Below are 15,361 nucleotides of genomic sequence, written 5' to 3' on the forward strand. Positions count from 1 at the left end.
GGGCCTCCTGTCCCGGCCTGAGGCTGCAGTGCTTCCTGGTCCCGGCAGGCGGCTGCTGCGGGAGAACACAAGGGAGGTTCTCGGGGCGCTAGGCAGCGCTGTGTGGCTGTCAGGAGAAAGAGCCGAGGCTCCTGACTCAACCTGCCATTGACTCGTGTGGCTCTGCACGCAGTCAGCCGTGGCAGGCCAGGCTGCGGACGTGACTCAGGCTTGGGCAGCATGGCTGATCTTTCCTGATGAGGCATAAGGCAGGCCAAGAGCTTTACACAGCCTACAGGGAAGTGAGAGGGAGGCGTCTTCGGGCCGGCGGGTCTTGTCCGTTTCTCACTTTCCGCTTGGACAGAAGTGGGAAAGGAGCGAAACATACACGACTGAACATTCGGCACTTGTGTTAAGCCCGAGTCCCTGACATGGCTGCTCAGAGACGAGCTTTTATGGCGCAGCCCCCACACGCTTCCAGCCAGGAGGTGAACCCACCGTGTCCAAGAGGGAGCCTCTGAGGTGGCAAAAGGGGGACATCACAGTTCCCGGCAGACCTTGAGGAGCCCACAAGGAGGTTTCAGTGGCATCCCTGGGGGAGCATGAACTCCCCCTCCCATCCCCCTTCTGTGCCTATAACAGAGCTCGATTAATCCAAACCCTCTTCTGCCAGCACCAGGCCTCCTTCTTCTTACACTGGGCCTGCAAGCGAGGGGGTAGCTTTCACAGCACCAAGAGTCTAACCTGTGAGGCAGGAGGCGGCTGATGCCCACAGCCTGCTGGGGAGCTCCCAGAAGTTATTAATGGACAGAGACTCCTCAATGCCCTTAGTAACAAGGGTTTGGGGTTCATCGAGGCCAGTAAGGGGGTCACTATGTCAGCCCTGTAACCCTGGGTGTCAGGTCACTGTGCAGCTTTGATCTAGAGCTCTGATCCCAACAACTGACCGGTAGCCCACCTGGTTACTCCTTACAGACTGACCTTACCCCCCTTCCAGCCCTGGATTCACCCCCTAATCATCCTACTGCCACTCAGAGCCACAGACGTGGAGGTGCTGAAGGAGGGAGGGGTGACTCTAGGGTGGGGTTCTTCTCTAAAGATGGCTGGTAGAAAGGTGGTGCTCAGCTCTGTCAGCAACCTGCCCAGTTGCCTCGCTGCCAGGGGATGCAGACATTTCTGTAAGGTGATTAAATGGGGTATTTAGCTTCTGAGTGAATGTGAGGAATATGCAATTATGAGAGGGAATTTCCACCCCTCTTTCACTTGCAATTAAGAGTCCCAGTGGCCTAATGGGTAAGGCATTGGCTTCCTAAACTAGAGATTGTGGGTTCAAGTCCCATCTGGGGTGAAAAGCTACTTCCTTCTTATATATTGCAAAGAAACCTGGTGTTATTTTCCCCAAGGAAGCTGGGAGATGTTTGAACACAAAGTACTGCAGCTTGGGAACAATCCCCCAGAAATGGCATCTTCCACTCCACAAATGCTTTCTAAACCCAGCAGTAGCAAACAGTTAATACTAGTGTTTGTCTGAGACTAGAGTGAAGGGAAGCGTTTACTCCAACACCTCAGTGAAAGAGCAGGGCCGTACTGAAAGAGAATGGATCTGTCTGGAGGCAAAGCAGACCTTGAGAATGAGCAACAGTGTGAAAAGAAGAGGTTCAAGTGTGTGGTAGGTGTTAGCTAGGTTGGTCTGACAAATTTCAAGAAAATCCCAATGCCCGTAGACTGGTGCAGACACTGGCTGTTTCTGATCTTTTACTGAGAGTTCTTTGAGAAATATTTTCCTTAACTATGTTATGGAATATTGGATTGTCTATGAAGGCACCATTCTTCCTGCTGTCGCCCTTTGAGACAACACGGCTACATGGCATGAGGCCAATGTGCAAAGTTTGTCATGTGAGGTGTCTATGACAAGGTTATGATTTGCTGGTTATAATTATACTAGCTGTATGTGTGTACCATTTTTGTATTTGAAGTTATGCATATGGGCTATGTATTTGTATCTCAAATGGATTTGATTCCAGGTAGCCTCAGTGATGCTTTTGGTCAGCTTCTTGAGAAAGGACTATTCTCAGGAAGTGCCCAATCAAGAAACGCTTCACTGACACTGGACTTTGGGAGACGCCAGTCCACATCTGCGTTTTCCTGGGAACATTCAAACTAACATGTAAACAACGGTGCTGGCCTGCAAACTGAGTCATGCATGGACATGTGATTTTCCCATGTGACGCCAGACTCCATCTTGCTGCTGTGATTTTCACAGTAAGAATGGAGGACAGTCCCCATCACTGCACAAGAAGAGCAATGGAAACATTCAATACTGAAATGTGATTTGTGACTGGGAGAGGTGTGAGAGCTGAAAAAATCCAACGTGTTTGTTCACATCAGACATGAGAGATGATCTGAACTAGTTAAAGCAGTGTCCAGATCTCAGCAGTCCTCTGCTTCTGAGCACCTCTCCCCTTTGTATCTAGCTTGTTCTGTAGCCCTTCCCCAGCTCGGTCAGAGACTTACCTGAGCTCTCGGCTTTGTGTTCCACCTGGCTCAGGCCTGGTCTAGGCTGACATAACTACAGGGCTCAGGGCTGTGAAAAACCCACCCCCCAATGTAGATGTGCCACTCTCCCCCTGCTATAGACGCGGCGGTATCAACAGAAGATGCTTCCATCAGCCTGGCTGCTGTCACCTTGGGGGTGGGGTTCCTGCAGTGACATTAAAACCCCTTCTGTGGCTGTCGGCTGGGTCCCTATTGTGCCGCTCTAGTCCTGTAGCACAGACATGGCCTTGGTCACTGCTAGTCATGTCGCTGGAACCTGCTTTGGCAATAAAACTCCTCCTCTCCCTCCTTCCCCCTCTTTTCCTCTTCTCTTCCCAGTTTACACCCGTGAGAGTGAGCTCAGAGAACCTGGCCCTGGACTCCCTGGGCCACTTGGCTATGTCACAAATGTGATGCAGATACTTGAATCAAGTGGGAAGTGAAAAGGAAGAACTCAGCTGCCTGCCCCTCTGCTTAGCCTCTCCAAGGCCTGGGGTCCTGCCATGCCTGCAGAGCAACAAGAGCGGCTCTCTCAAGATGATCTCGCCGTCCATCCCGTCAGTGATGAAGGGGTCTCCGTGTCATGGGGTGGCAACATGGAGGGAGTGTGGTGGCAAGATGAGTAGGGGGGAGAGGGAAGCTGAATGAAAGCAGGGATCACTGTGTGCTTCTGTAGCAGGTTTCACCCAAGGGGAAGGTGACACTGCAAAGGTGGAAAACCTGAGATGCAGAGAGCAACAGGGACTTGTCTGGGCTCCTGGCTCCCTGGCCTCTGTTCTGGCCACTAGATAACACTACCTATGCTCGGCTCCCTAGAGTTAGGTGGGGATACAGCTTTAAAAGGTATGGGCCATATCCTCAGCTGATGTAAATCCGTATAGCTCCACTGAGATCAAGGACACAAGTTTTGAGCAGCTGAGGATCTGACCCACTCTGCAGAGTTTGATTGAAAACTGGGAGAATGAGTTAAGACACTTCCTCATACAAGCACCATCATTCCCTTCTCACTGATGCTGAAACAGCCCTGTGGCAAGGGATGGAATTAGCCCCAAGAGGGGAATCCTTTTGGCCCTCTTCTGCCTGGAAGGGTCATGGAGAGGCAGGACTGAGGTGCTTTGGCAGAGTTTTGAGAATAAGTGCTGGGCTGAGCAAGCAGCGAGTGTGAACGTGACTGACAGTCCTGGGACAGAGGGGAAGGCAGCCAGGAAAAATGGAGAAACTCAGCCACTGTCCCAGGGTAGGTTTGAACCACAATTTTCTCAATTAAAAGCTGAATCCACTGACCCATTGCACCACAGAGACACATATATGGGCTAACCAAGGCTGCTGCCTAGAAGCCTGCACATCTGCCTGCCAGCACGAGTGCTCACAAGGCACTCGTGTGGATGCTGGAGGTTGGGTGCTGGCTGCTGCAGGTAAAAAGCCAGCAGAGTGGTGCAGTGGAAGCATGCTAGGTCCATAATCCCGCAGTTAATGGGTCAAAGCCATCTTCTGCTGTGCATGGGCTTGTTCCTTACCCCTCTGGGCCTTCAAGCAAGGCTGTGACCAGCAGAGCACCAAGATCCTAGACCATGAGGCAAGAGGTGGCTGAGGTGTCAGCCTGCCAGGGAGCTCTCTGGGCGTGGTGAGGGCCTCATGCCACAGTGCTTCTTGGTCCTCTTTTTCCCACCCACACCGGCAGGCAGCTGCTGCAGGAGAACACAAGGGAGGCTCTCCGGGTGCTAGGCAGTGTGTGTGGCTGTCAGGGGAAAGAGCTGAAGCTCCCGACTCAACCTGCCATTGACTTGCATAGCTCTGCACTCCGTCAGCCGTGGCGGGCCAGGCTGCGGACGAGACTCAGGCTTGGACAGCATGGCCGCGCTTTCCTGACGAGGCATGAGGCAGGCCAAGGGCTTTGCATGGCCTACAGGGAAGTGGGAGGGAGGTGTCTTCGGGCCGGTATGTATCGTCCGTTTCTCACTTGCCACTTAGACAGAAGTGGGAAAGGAACAAAACATACACAACTGAAGATTCTGCACTTGGATTAAGCCCGAGTCCCTGACATGACTACTCAGAGGTGGGCTTTTTGCAGAGCAGTCCTCGCACGCTTCCAGCCAGCAGGTGAACCCACTGTGTCCAAGAGGGAGCCTTTGAGGTGGCAAAAGGGGGACATCATAGTTCTCAGCAGACCTTGAGGACCCCACAGGGAGGCTTCAGTGGCATCCCTGGGGGAGTATAAACTCCCCCTCCTGTGCCCATAACACAGAGCTCGATTAATCAAAACCCTCTTCTGCCAGCACCAGGCCTCCTTCTTCTTACACTGGGCCTGCAAGTGAGGTAGCAGCTTGCACAGCACCAAGAGTCTAACCTGTGAGGCAGGAGGTGGATGATGCCCACAGCCTTCTGGGGAGCTCCCAGAAGTTATTAATGGACAGAGACTCCTCAATGCCCTTAGTAACAAGGGCTTGGGATTCATCGAGGCCAGTAAGGGGGTCACTATGTCAGCCCTGTAACCCTGGGTGTCAGGTCACTGTGCAGCTTTGATCTAGAGCTCAGATCCCAACAACTGACCAATAGCCCACTAAGGTTACTCCTTAGAGGCTGACCTTACCCCTCTTCCAGCCCCGGATTCGCACCCTAATCATCCTACTGCCACTCAGAGCCACAGACGTGGAGGTGCTGAAGGAGGGAAGAGTGACTCTAGGATGGGGTTCTTCTCTAAAAATGGCTCGCAGAAAGGTGGTGCTCAGCTCTGTCAGCGACCTGCCCAGTTGCCTCTCTGCCAGGGGATGCACATATTTCTGTAAGGCCATTAAATAGGATATTTGGCTTCTGAGTGAATGTGAGGAATATGCAATTATGAGAGGGAATTTCCATCCCTCTTTCACATGCAATTAAGAGCCCCAGTGGCCTAATGGATAAGGCATTGGCTTCCTAAGCCAGAGATTGTGGGTTCAAGTCCCATCTGGGGTGAAAAGCTACTTTCTTCTTGTATATTGCAAAGAAACCTGGTGTTATTTCCTCCAAGGAAGCTGGGAGATGTTTGAACACAAAGTACTGCAGCTTGGGAACAATCCCCCAGAAATGGCATCTTCCACTCCACAAATGCTTTCTAAACCCAGCAGTAGCAAACAGTTAATACTAGTGTATGTCTGAGACTAGAGTGAAGGGAAGCGTTTACTCCAACACCTCAGTGAAAGAGCAGGGCCGTACTGAAAGAGAATGGATCTGTCTGGAGGCAAAGCAGACCTTGAGAATGAGTAACAGTGTGAAAAGAAGAGGTTCAAGTGTGTGTTAGGTGTTAGTTAGGTTGGTCTGACAAATTTCAAGAAAATACCAATGCTCGTAGATTGGTGCAGACACTGGCTGTTTCTGATCTTTTATTGAGAGTTCACTGAGAAATATTTTCCTTAACTATGTTATGGAATATTGGGTGGTCTATGAAGGCACCATTCTTCTTGCTTTTGCCCTTTGAGACAACACGGCTACATGGCATGAAGCCAATGTGTACCTTCCAGTCAACTGCTAGAAAAGACAACACAGACAAGGGTGGCAGCAGGGCAGACTGGAGCTCCACGGAGATGATGGGACTAGTTCTCATGAACAGGGAGGTGACCACCCCAGTATGCACAAGGCTGAGACTGTGCGGTGTTTGCTTCACCGTGCCCCTACTCACTGCATGTCATGGTATAAATACCCACTCTGAACCTTACAGTCCAAAAGATGGGGTAACAGCATGAATTCCTCTAAGCTTAATTATCAGCTTAGATCCTGTAGTGCTGCCACCAACCAGGACTCGGAGTGCCTGGTACACTCTGGTCCCCCCAAAACCTTCCCTGGGGACCCTAAGACCCAGACCCCGTGGATCTTAACACAAGGAAAGTAAACCCTTTCCCCCACTATTGCCTCTCCCAGGCTTTCCCTCCCTGGGTTACCCTGGAAGATGACTGTGATTCAAACTCCTTGAATCTTACAACAAAGGCAAATGCACCTTCCCCCTTCCTCTTTCTCTCCCTGTCTCCCACCAATTCCCTGGTGAGTGCAGACTCAATTCCCTTGAGCCTCAACAAGGGGAAAAAATCAATCAGGTCTTAAAAAAGAAAAGTTTTTAATAAAAGAAAGGAAAAAGTAAAAGTTGTCTCTGTAATTAAGATTGTAAGGGTTACAGGGTCTTTCAGCTTATAGACACTAGAGAGAAGCCTTCCCTCCAGCACAGATACAAATTAAAATCTTTCCAGCAAAATACAAATTTGAACTCCTTCCAGCCAAATACATTTTTGCAAATAAAGAATACAAACATAAGCCTAACTCGCTTTATCTACCTAGTATTCACTATTCTGGACATACAAGAGACTGTATCAGAGAGACTGGAGAGAAACCTGGTTGCACGTCTGGTCACTCTCAGAACCCAGAGAGAACAACCACCAAAAACTAACAGCACACACACAAAGCCTTCCCTCCCTCAAGATTTGAAAGTATCCTGTCCCCTGATTGGTCTTCTGGTCAAGTGACAGCCAGGCTCACTGATCTTGTTAACCCTTTAAAGGCAAAAGAGATATAAAGTACTTCTATTCTATTAACTCCTCCTATCTGTTTATGACACTGCACATGGTGGTGGTGGAGGACAGTTACTCAGGTAGGTTGGTCTGGCAAATTTAGGGCTTGGCTACACTTGCAGATGTAGAGCGCTGAGAGTTAAACCAGCCCTCGGAGACCACAGCAGGGAAAACACTGCTGTGTGTTCACACTCTCAGCTGCAAGAGTACTGGAGTGGCCACATTAGCATCTCTTGCAATGCCACAAAGAGTAGTGCAGTGTGGTAGCTATCCCAGTGTGCAAGTGGCTGCAACGTGCTTTTCAAATGGGGTTTGGGGATGGAGTGTGACAGGGAGTGTGTTGTGTGTATGTGGAGGGAGAGACAGTGTGTTTAGGGGCTGTGTGTCAGCATGTTGTCTTGTGTGTTCGGACAGCAGCAGAACCGCCCCCCCATACACGCTCACAACAGCAGCATTCCACACTAATGATTGCTTTGTCCCAGAGCAGATAAGCAGCCAGCTGTCAGAAACAGAGCTTTGAAAGGGGATATCCGCATGCCTGCAGCTGATTTCAAAACAATGACCAGAGTGGGCACTTGACTTCAGGGGATTATGAGATGTTTCCTGAGGCCAATCACAGTGCAGTAACCCAACACGTCATCCACCCTGATGCCCAGCCGTTTCAGCCCAGGCACAGCGAGCTTTATGCTTCTCATGGAGGAGGATTACCAGGAGCGCTCCAGCTGCAGAGCCCAGGCGCTCCATGTGCCTTGCCAGTGTGGACACCTCAGGAGTTAGGGTGCCCAGGGCTGCTTTAAAGCGCACTAACTTGCAAGTGTAGCCAAGCCCCTAGACTTGCGACCTGACACCCAAGGTTATAGGGCAGACATAGTGACCCCCTTACTGGCCTTGGCCTTGACTCTTCCTCTGTGTCACTCTGCTGGCTTCTCTTCAGCAGCGCCTAGCGGCCCTGGCTCCAGGCTAGTGCCTTGTGAGCTCTGGCACTGGCAGGAAGAGTTGCAGGGTGCTGGGCAGCGACCTTGGCAAACCAGCGGCTGGTAGGTGTCTCTGTGGTATCATAGGTCAGTGAGTTCAGCTGTTAATCGAAAGGAGGGGGGTTTATGCTCCTGAAGGCTCCTCGTGGGATCCTCAAGGTCTGCTGGGAGCTGGGAAATCCTCCTTTTGCCACCTCAAAGGTTCCCTCTTGGACACAGTGGGGTCACCTGCTGGCTGGAAGAGTGTGGGGGCCACACCCCAAAAGCCCATCTCCGAGCAGCTCCGCCAGGGTCTTGGGCTTAATCCAAATGCAAAATCTTCATAGCTGCCTAGTGTCCTGAGAGCTTCCCTTGTGTTCTCCTGCAGCAGCCGCCTGCCAGTGTGGGTGGGAAAAGGGGACCAGGAAGCACTGCTGCCTCAGGCTGGGACAGGCGTCCCTCACCACACCCAGTCCTGTCTTTTGCATTCAGCCCAGGCAGCCAGAGGTGCTGGGGAGCTCCCTGGCAGGCTACTGCTTCAGCCACCTCTTACCTCATGGGCCTAGGCTCTTGGTGCTCTGCTGGTTTCTGTTTTGCTTGAAAGCCCAGAGCATAAAGAAACAAGTCCCTGCATAGCACAGGAGAGTTTTGATCTGTTGACTTCTGGGTTATGGGCCCAGCACACTGCTGCTGTGTCACTCTGCTGCCTTTTCCCTCTGAACTCCCAGCACCCATCCTCCACCGTCTGGATTTAGTGCCAGATTAACCTTTTGAAAGCCCAAGCAACAAACATACTTGTTGGCCTCCACGTAGTCATTGTGGGCTCTGAGTATGGGGCTGGTGTGGCAGTGCCATTGGTGCCATAGTATACTTGGTACTGAATCTCAGAGACATTTTTACCACACACCTCTGCATAACTATATGCATTGCCATACACAGCTCCCGCAGCCCCCAGTTCTCATTGAGCTGTACCCATGTGAGTTCACCAGTGTCCACAGGTAGCAGCACTTTCATAGTGATCAGGGCAACTCTCCACAGATTTATCTCCTTCCTCATTCAGACCTTCTCTAGCCATGTCTCCAGTATCCCCCCATGTCACCAGTCACTGCATGTGGTCCTAGTCTCAGCTCAAAGTCCTAAAGCCAGCAGGTACCTGATCGGTTCTGACAGATCCCTCCCTCAGCCCCCATCCTGCCATGTGAGCAAGCCACCTGCAAACACCATTTCCCCAAAGTGAGGACTTAGCCCTTGGAAATCTGAAAACACCAACCTTTCTCCTTCTGCTCCCATCTGCATGCTAGTCTGCTACTTGGTCACCACCACCTCTTCTCATACTTGTTTCCTTTCTACTTTGGACATGCTCCCCAACCAGCTGGAAGCTCCCTCTGCAAGCCTGACCTGCTCCCTTTCCCTGCTCCCTTTAACATTCCTTTCCTGCTGGAGACCTCTGTTCCTTGAGGTTAACTCCAGTGTCTTTAGCTGCTCTAGCTTAATGACCCCAGTAGTCACGGAGCCACTTGTAGCTTCTCTGGCTATAGCCATGGAGCCAACTGCCAGAGGCCAGCCTTAGACAACTGCAGCTACTAGCCGCAGGAGGGGGTGACAATTCCAAGGCTGAGCATGCTTGAACCTTGCAACGGCAGCACTAGGGACTAAATCCTCAGCCCTGGACCTAGGTAGCTGCAGACTCTGCAGCTAGGCACTTCCCTCCTCCAGGCCATGGCTTTAAGTACCTGAGATGCCCATCACCTGCAGCAGAGGTCACCAATTCCCATGCACCCCTCAGCTAGCACATAGTCATGCAGAAAGTGCAGCCTGAATGATTTTGGAAGCTGGGGTGCCTGGAGGTTCCCATCCCTGAGCAGCAGCTCTTCAACAAGCTCACATGTCCCCCCGCCGCTGTGAGACCAGGACCCTGTGAAGACAGTGGAGTTACCCTGTGTATAACCAGTTCTGTCCAAAGCCTGTTGAAGTGAGTGGGAGTCTTTTCATTGTCTTTAATGGGCTGTGTATAGAAGTAAAGGGCCCCATTCTAGACTCTAGGAGCAAAGTGCATTCTGTGTGGCACTGGTTTACTAGCGTAACAGGAAGGTCTCACATTACCTAGCGAATACGCAATACCTCCTACAGCACCTAACGCTTTCTGAGAGGCTTCCCACCCAATTACTAAACGTGAACCTGCTTCGCTTACAAAGGCTGAACATATCAGATGATATCATCACAAAAGGAAGGCACTTCTGAATTCAGTAAGAATTTTAGATGTACACAGACAGGACTGGTTCTCGCATGGTTACAGAACTACAGTGAAGTGGAACAATTTTCAGCTTGTGTGTTTGGAAGATGTTTGGATCCATCTTATAAGACTGTCTTAGCTAAATGAGGAAAGTTGAGGTGTCTTTATTATTCTTTTGTTCCATTTTTTGTTTCTATGGGAAATTTGCCAGTGCAATATTACTGTCTTCCTTTTAAACAAACAAAACAAAAAACAAAAAAAAAAAAAAAAAAAAGGTAATGGTTGTTGAAAATAGCAATTCCAGCCTTAGTTAGCACTGGGAAGACCCCAGCATTGCTCAATTTTATCCTACTTTTTCTACAGCAAATGACAGTGGATCAGCATATTTGATTTGGGAGAAATGAAGTAACAGTTGCCCAAATTGAGCTTGAGCACTCCTGAATGTTGAGGGTGTTCAAATCTGGAAGGCAGGTGCTAGATTCTCTTTCTGAATATTAGATGAATCTGGAAAGGAAAAGTCAATTTCTATTTTCATGGCTTAGAAGTGGAAATCCTCCTGTACTGTATCTGAAGCTGCCCAGGTCCTCTAGTGGAGCTTCCCCTCTCTTATTTACCATTTTAACTTCTGGTGGGATTCACGTATCTCCCTTGCTAGGCTTCAGATAGAGAGGGGCTCTGTCCATTTAGTCCACCCAGTTCCTTCTTTGGGGGCTGCCAGGAGAGGTCACACTGGCATTCCTAAGCCAGTCTGGGGAAGTCTTCTGAAGGTGCTATCTGGCACAAAGCTTTCTACTCTTTAGGCACACTTGTTCCCCATTCACACTGCCACCCCCTTCTGGCATCCAGCTCTCCATTCACAGCAAGCTGCAGTGCATGGAGTCTCTCAACTTCTCTCCTCCCTTTCCTGTTGATACTGCTCTTGTGTGGATTGGTCCAGACTGAGGTTGATGGTGGGATGGAAATTGTTGAAATCCTGGTGAAATTCCTCAAGGGCTTCTCTTCCATGGGTCCAGATGATGAAGATGTCATCAGTGCAGAGCAAGTAGAGATGGAGTATTACGGGACAAGAGCTGAGGAAGCATTGTTCTAAGTCACCCATAAAAATGTTGGCACACTGTGGGGCCATGCGAGTACCCATAGCAGTGCTGCTGACATGAAGGTATACATTGTCCCCAAATGTGAAATAGTTATGGGTGAAGACAAAGTCACAAAGTTCATCCACCAGGTTTGCCAGGAATAATTGGTAAGGGTATACTCTCAAGCCTACCCAGGAAAAGGGGTGTAGGGACTTGGGGTGGGGGGGAATTAGTCTCAAGACTGTCCGGAAAAGGATGGGTTAGGGACTTGGGAAATTGGGGAAAGGCAGAGTTCCAAGGGGCTCTCCCCTAAGATTTGGAATACACTTGGTGGTGGTAGCTTACTGTTAACCTAAGCTGATAAATAAACTTAGGGGGTCATTCATTCAGGTCCCCACATCTGTACCCTAAAGTTCAGAGTGGGGAGGGAACCTTGATGGAGGAAAGCGGATTCCCCACTTCTCGCTTGTGCAGTCCGCCTCATTCTCCTCTTCATCCTCCAAAAAGTCATTCTCCCTGCTCCGTGTAACTCCCAACTTGCACGTGTCCGTGGACAGCGGTGGGGTAGTGGTGGCATCACCCCCCATAATTGCATGCAGTTCATGGTAGAAGCAGCATGTATGGGGCTGTGACCCAGAGAGCCCATTCACCTCCCTGGCTTTTTGATACGCTTGCTTGAGCGTCTTGATTTTTACATGACACTGCTCTGTGTCCCTGGAGTAGCCTCTTTCCATCATGGCCCTGGAGACTTTAGCGTACATATACCTCTACCCAATATAATGCAACCCAATATAACATGAATTTGGATATAACACAGTAAAGCAGGGCTCCGGCGGTGGGTGGGTGGGGCGGAGGGCTACGCATTCTGGTGGATCAAAGCAAGTTCAATATAATGCGGTTTCAGCTGTAACACAGTAAGATTTTTTGGCTCCCGAGGTCAGCGTTATATCGGTGTAGAGGTGTATTTGTGTTTCTTTTTTTGGAACATAGTTCTCCCATAATAGATTTGTCTCCCCAACATGCGATGAGATCCAGTACCTCCTGTTCAGACCATGCTGGAGCTCATCTGTGAATCCAGGACTGCGTGGTCTCTCATGATGATGGACGCTGCATGGTCGCCTGTGATGATGGACTGTCCTGATGGTCACCTGTGCTGATGAGCTCACCACAGTGGGCCAAACAGGAAATGAAATTCAAAAGTTCCTGGGGCTTCTACTGCCTACCTGGCAACTGCATCGGAGTTGAGAGTGTTGTCCAGAGTGGTCACAAGGAAGCATTCTGGGATAGCTCCCAGATGCCAATAATGTCAAATTGTGTCCACAGTACCTCGAATCTGGAACTGCAATCTTATTTTGGCACTACTCCACTTGCTGAGGTGGAGTACAGAAACCGGATTAAAGAGCCCTTTCAATTGAAGAAAAAAAAAAGATTTGGGCATGTGGACGGAATCAGTTTTATTTCCAATTAACTCAGCTAATTCCGAAATAACCGCGTACTGTAGACCAGCCCTAAGGCTATGTCTACACTTCAAACACTGGAAGTAGTCTTCTGACAACCCAACCCAACCCTGTCTGCACTGGAGCTCACATTAACTACTACTCTGTGGAGTAGATTTTTCATACCCCTGAGAGAGGTGGCTATGTCAACATAGCTTTTCATTGTAGATCAGCCTCTAGCCGGCTTTTAGACAGGAAAGGCACTGGAGTCCATCCTTTTCTTTGATATTGATGGTTGACGATTGCAGCTTTCCTATCTGTTAGACACATTCTATGACAGATGTCTTTTCTTTGCAAATTAGAGAATTGAGGAACTCAGTGACTCTTACAGGCTAAGTGGGTAAAAACTTATACAACTTGTCTCCTCGAGTAGTTTTCCTTTTAATAGAAATTAACTTTGAAGCTAAGCAAAATAAGTTCTATTGGAAATACAAAAAATTTAAATCTATACTAGGCCTATATTTTCTTACACACTCTTTCTCACACACATTCTCCCACCCCAACCTTTGGAGGGAGGTTTTCTACCAGAACTCCTTACACTATATGTGAGTTCATATATCTCTGGCTCTTTTGCCATGTGTGTTGGTGGAAGGGGTTTCCTATATGGGAATGTTTGCATCATGGGGGAAAATATCTCTCTTGTCACACTCTTTAATCTTTCAAAGTAGGAGGTGGTAGAGGAGAAGTGATGTAAATATATAAAACAAGAGAAAACTAAGGTCTAATCTACACTAAAGACATTTATTGGCGTAACTATATTGCTCAGGGGTGTGAAAAATACACACTGGTGAGAAATGTAGTTACACAACCCTCCTCCCATGAAATAACACTACATCAGCAGGAGAGCTTTGCCTGCCAACATAGCCACTGCCGCTTGTGGGGCTAGACTAATAAATCCCAGGGAAGAGATTTCTCCCATTGGTGGAGAGCATCTGTAATAGCAGTGCTACAGCTGCACCAACATCAGCTTTATTGTGCAGCCAGAGCATCAGACACAAAACCTTAGAATCAGGGCTCAACATGTGAGTATCCAGAAATCTGAAATTGGAGCTTGACACATTTGTTGCCTCATTGGTTACCATCATTTCTACAGCCTGAAGGTCCTTGTTACCCACTCAGGCAGCCAGATTGGGATCCACGGGGAAGGACTGTCCTATGAAGCACTCTCTCTTTAGATCCAAACGGTGAAGGATGATTGTTCTCAATCTAACCCTGGTATCCTCTGGAACTGTAATGAGACACACTGAACTAGGAAGTGGAGTTGGACAAAATTTCTTTGGGCCCTAAGGTTTTCCCACACTCACTGCTTTCATAGCGTCTCTCACTTGTGTGGATTTTCTGATGCCTAATAAGGTTCCAGCTGCAACTGAAGGTTTTCCCACACTCACTGCATTCAAAGGGGCTCTCCCCTGTGTGGAATCTCTGATGCCTACTAAGGTGTGAGCTGTGATTGAAGGTTTTCCCACATTTACTGCATACACAGGGGCTCTCCCCTCTGTGGACTGTCTGATGCCTAATAAGATGTGAGCTGAAACTGAACGTTTTCCCACACTCACTGCATTCATAGGGCCTCTCCCCTGTGTGGACTGTCTGATGCCTAATAAGGTGCGAGCTGTGACTGAAGGTTTTCCCACACTCACTGCATTCATAGGGCCTCTCCCGTGTGTGGACTGTCTGATGCCTAATAAGGTGCGAGCTACGACTGAAGATTTTCCCACACTCATGGCATTCAAAGGGCGTCTTCCCCATATGGATTCTCTGATGTGCAGAAAGGGCTGAGCTCTCAGTGAAGTATTTCCCACACTCACTGCATTTACAGGGCCACTCCCTTGTGTGGATTCTTTGATGGGCAATAAGGCTCGAGTGGCGATAGAAAGTTTTCCCACACTCACAGCATTTATAGGGCCGCTCTCCTGTGTGGATTCTTTGATGGGCAATAAGGTGTGAGCTGCGAGTGAAGTTTTTCCCACACTCACTGCATCCATAGGGCCTCTCCCCTGTGTGGATTCTCTGATGATCAGAAAGGGCTGATCTTCGAGTGAAGTTTTTCCCACACTCACTGCATGTATTTTCCCTCTTGCCCATGAGGATTTCCTGCTGTGTTGTGGTTTCCTTGACACTTTTCTGACTTCCCCGACAGGAAATAAATTTACCCATTTTCTCTCCTGGCTGTTTTCCATGCTCTCTTTCTGCTGTGTACTGAGTCTCCCATGATCTTCCCTGCTCATGACTCTTCGACACATTTCTTTTTGATCTTCGCAATAATTCTCTGTGTCCATCCACTTGCTCAACATTTTCCTGCTGAGAATTCTGCTCCTCTTTCTCACATACCATTGCATCACCTGCTGTGATAGAGACAGAAACCTCAAACAGGGATGGAAAGGGGAAGACCAAACCAAAACAAGTGCTGGAGGGAGGTCAAATAAAAATCAAGAACTGAATGTCCTCAAACTCTTCCCCCAAATAGGAGAGAGGAGGGGATCAATTCAACCTTCTCATCCCATCCAAATTTGCAAGGGGAAGGGAGGAAGCTATTGCCTAGTGTCTGCTAGGA

At 49.2% G+C, this 15,361-nt stretch overlaps 1 protein-coding gene and 1 non-coding gene across 2 annotated transcripts in view; one reads left to right on the plus strand and one right to left on the minus strand.

Annotated features, from left to right (window-relative positions):
• The first annotated feature begins 5,393 nt into the window (after window positions 1-5,393).
• On the plus strand, window positions 5,394-5,466 carry TRNAR-CCU (transfer RNA arginine (anticodon CCU)). The gene has a single exon. It is a non-coding gene; the product is annotated as a tRNA-Arg (tRNA).
• A 7,282-nt stretch (window positions 5,467-12,748) lies between these two features.
• The window catches only part of LOC127037657 (zinc finger protein 2-like), a 98,063-nt gene continuing 95,450 nt past the window's right edge, over window positions 12,749-15,361 (minus strand). Inside the window, exon 13 of the mRNA XM_050929671.1 lies at window positions 12,749-15,152. Coding sequence (XP_050785628.1) covers window positions 14,056-15,152 — 1,097 coding nt within the window. The 3' untranslated portion in view covers window positions 12,749-14,055. The remainder of the gene's footprint in view (window positions 15,153-15,361) is intronic.

Source organism: Gopherus flavomarginatus, chromosome 19 (genome assembly GCF_025201925.1).
Source record: "Gopherus flavomarginatus isolate rGopFla2 chromosome 19, rGopFla2.mat.asm, whole genome shotgun sequence".
NCBI classification, from domain to species: domain Eukaryota; kingdom Metazoa; phylum Chordata; order Testudines; family Testudinidae; genus Gopherus; species Gopherus flavomarginatus.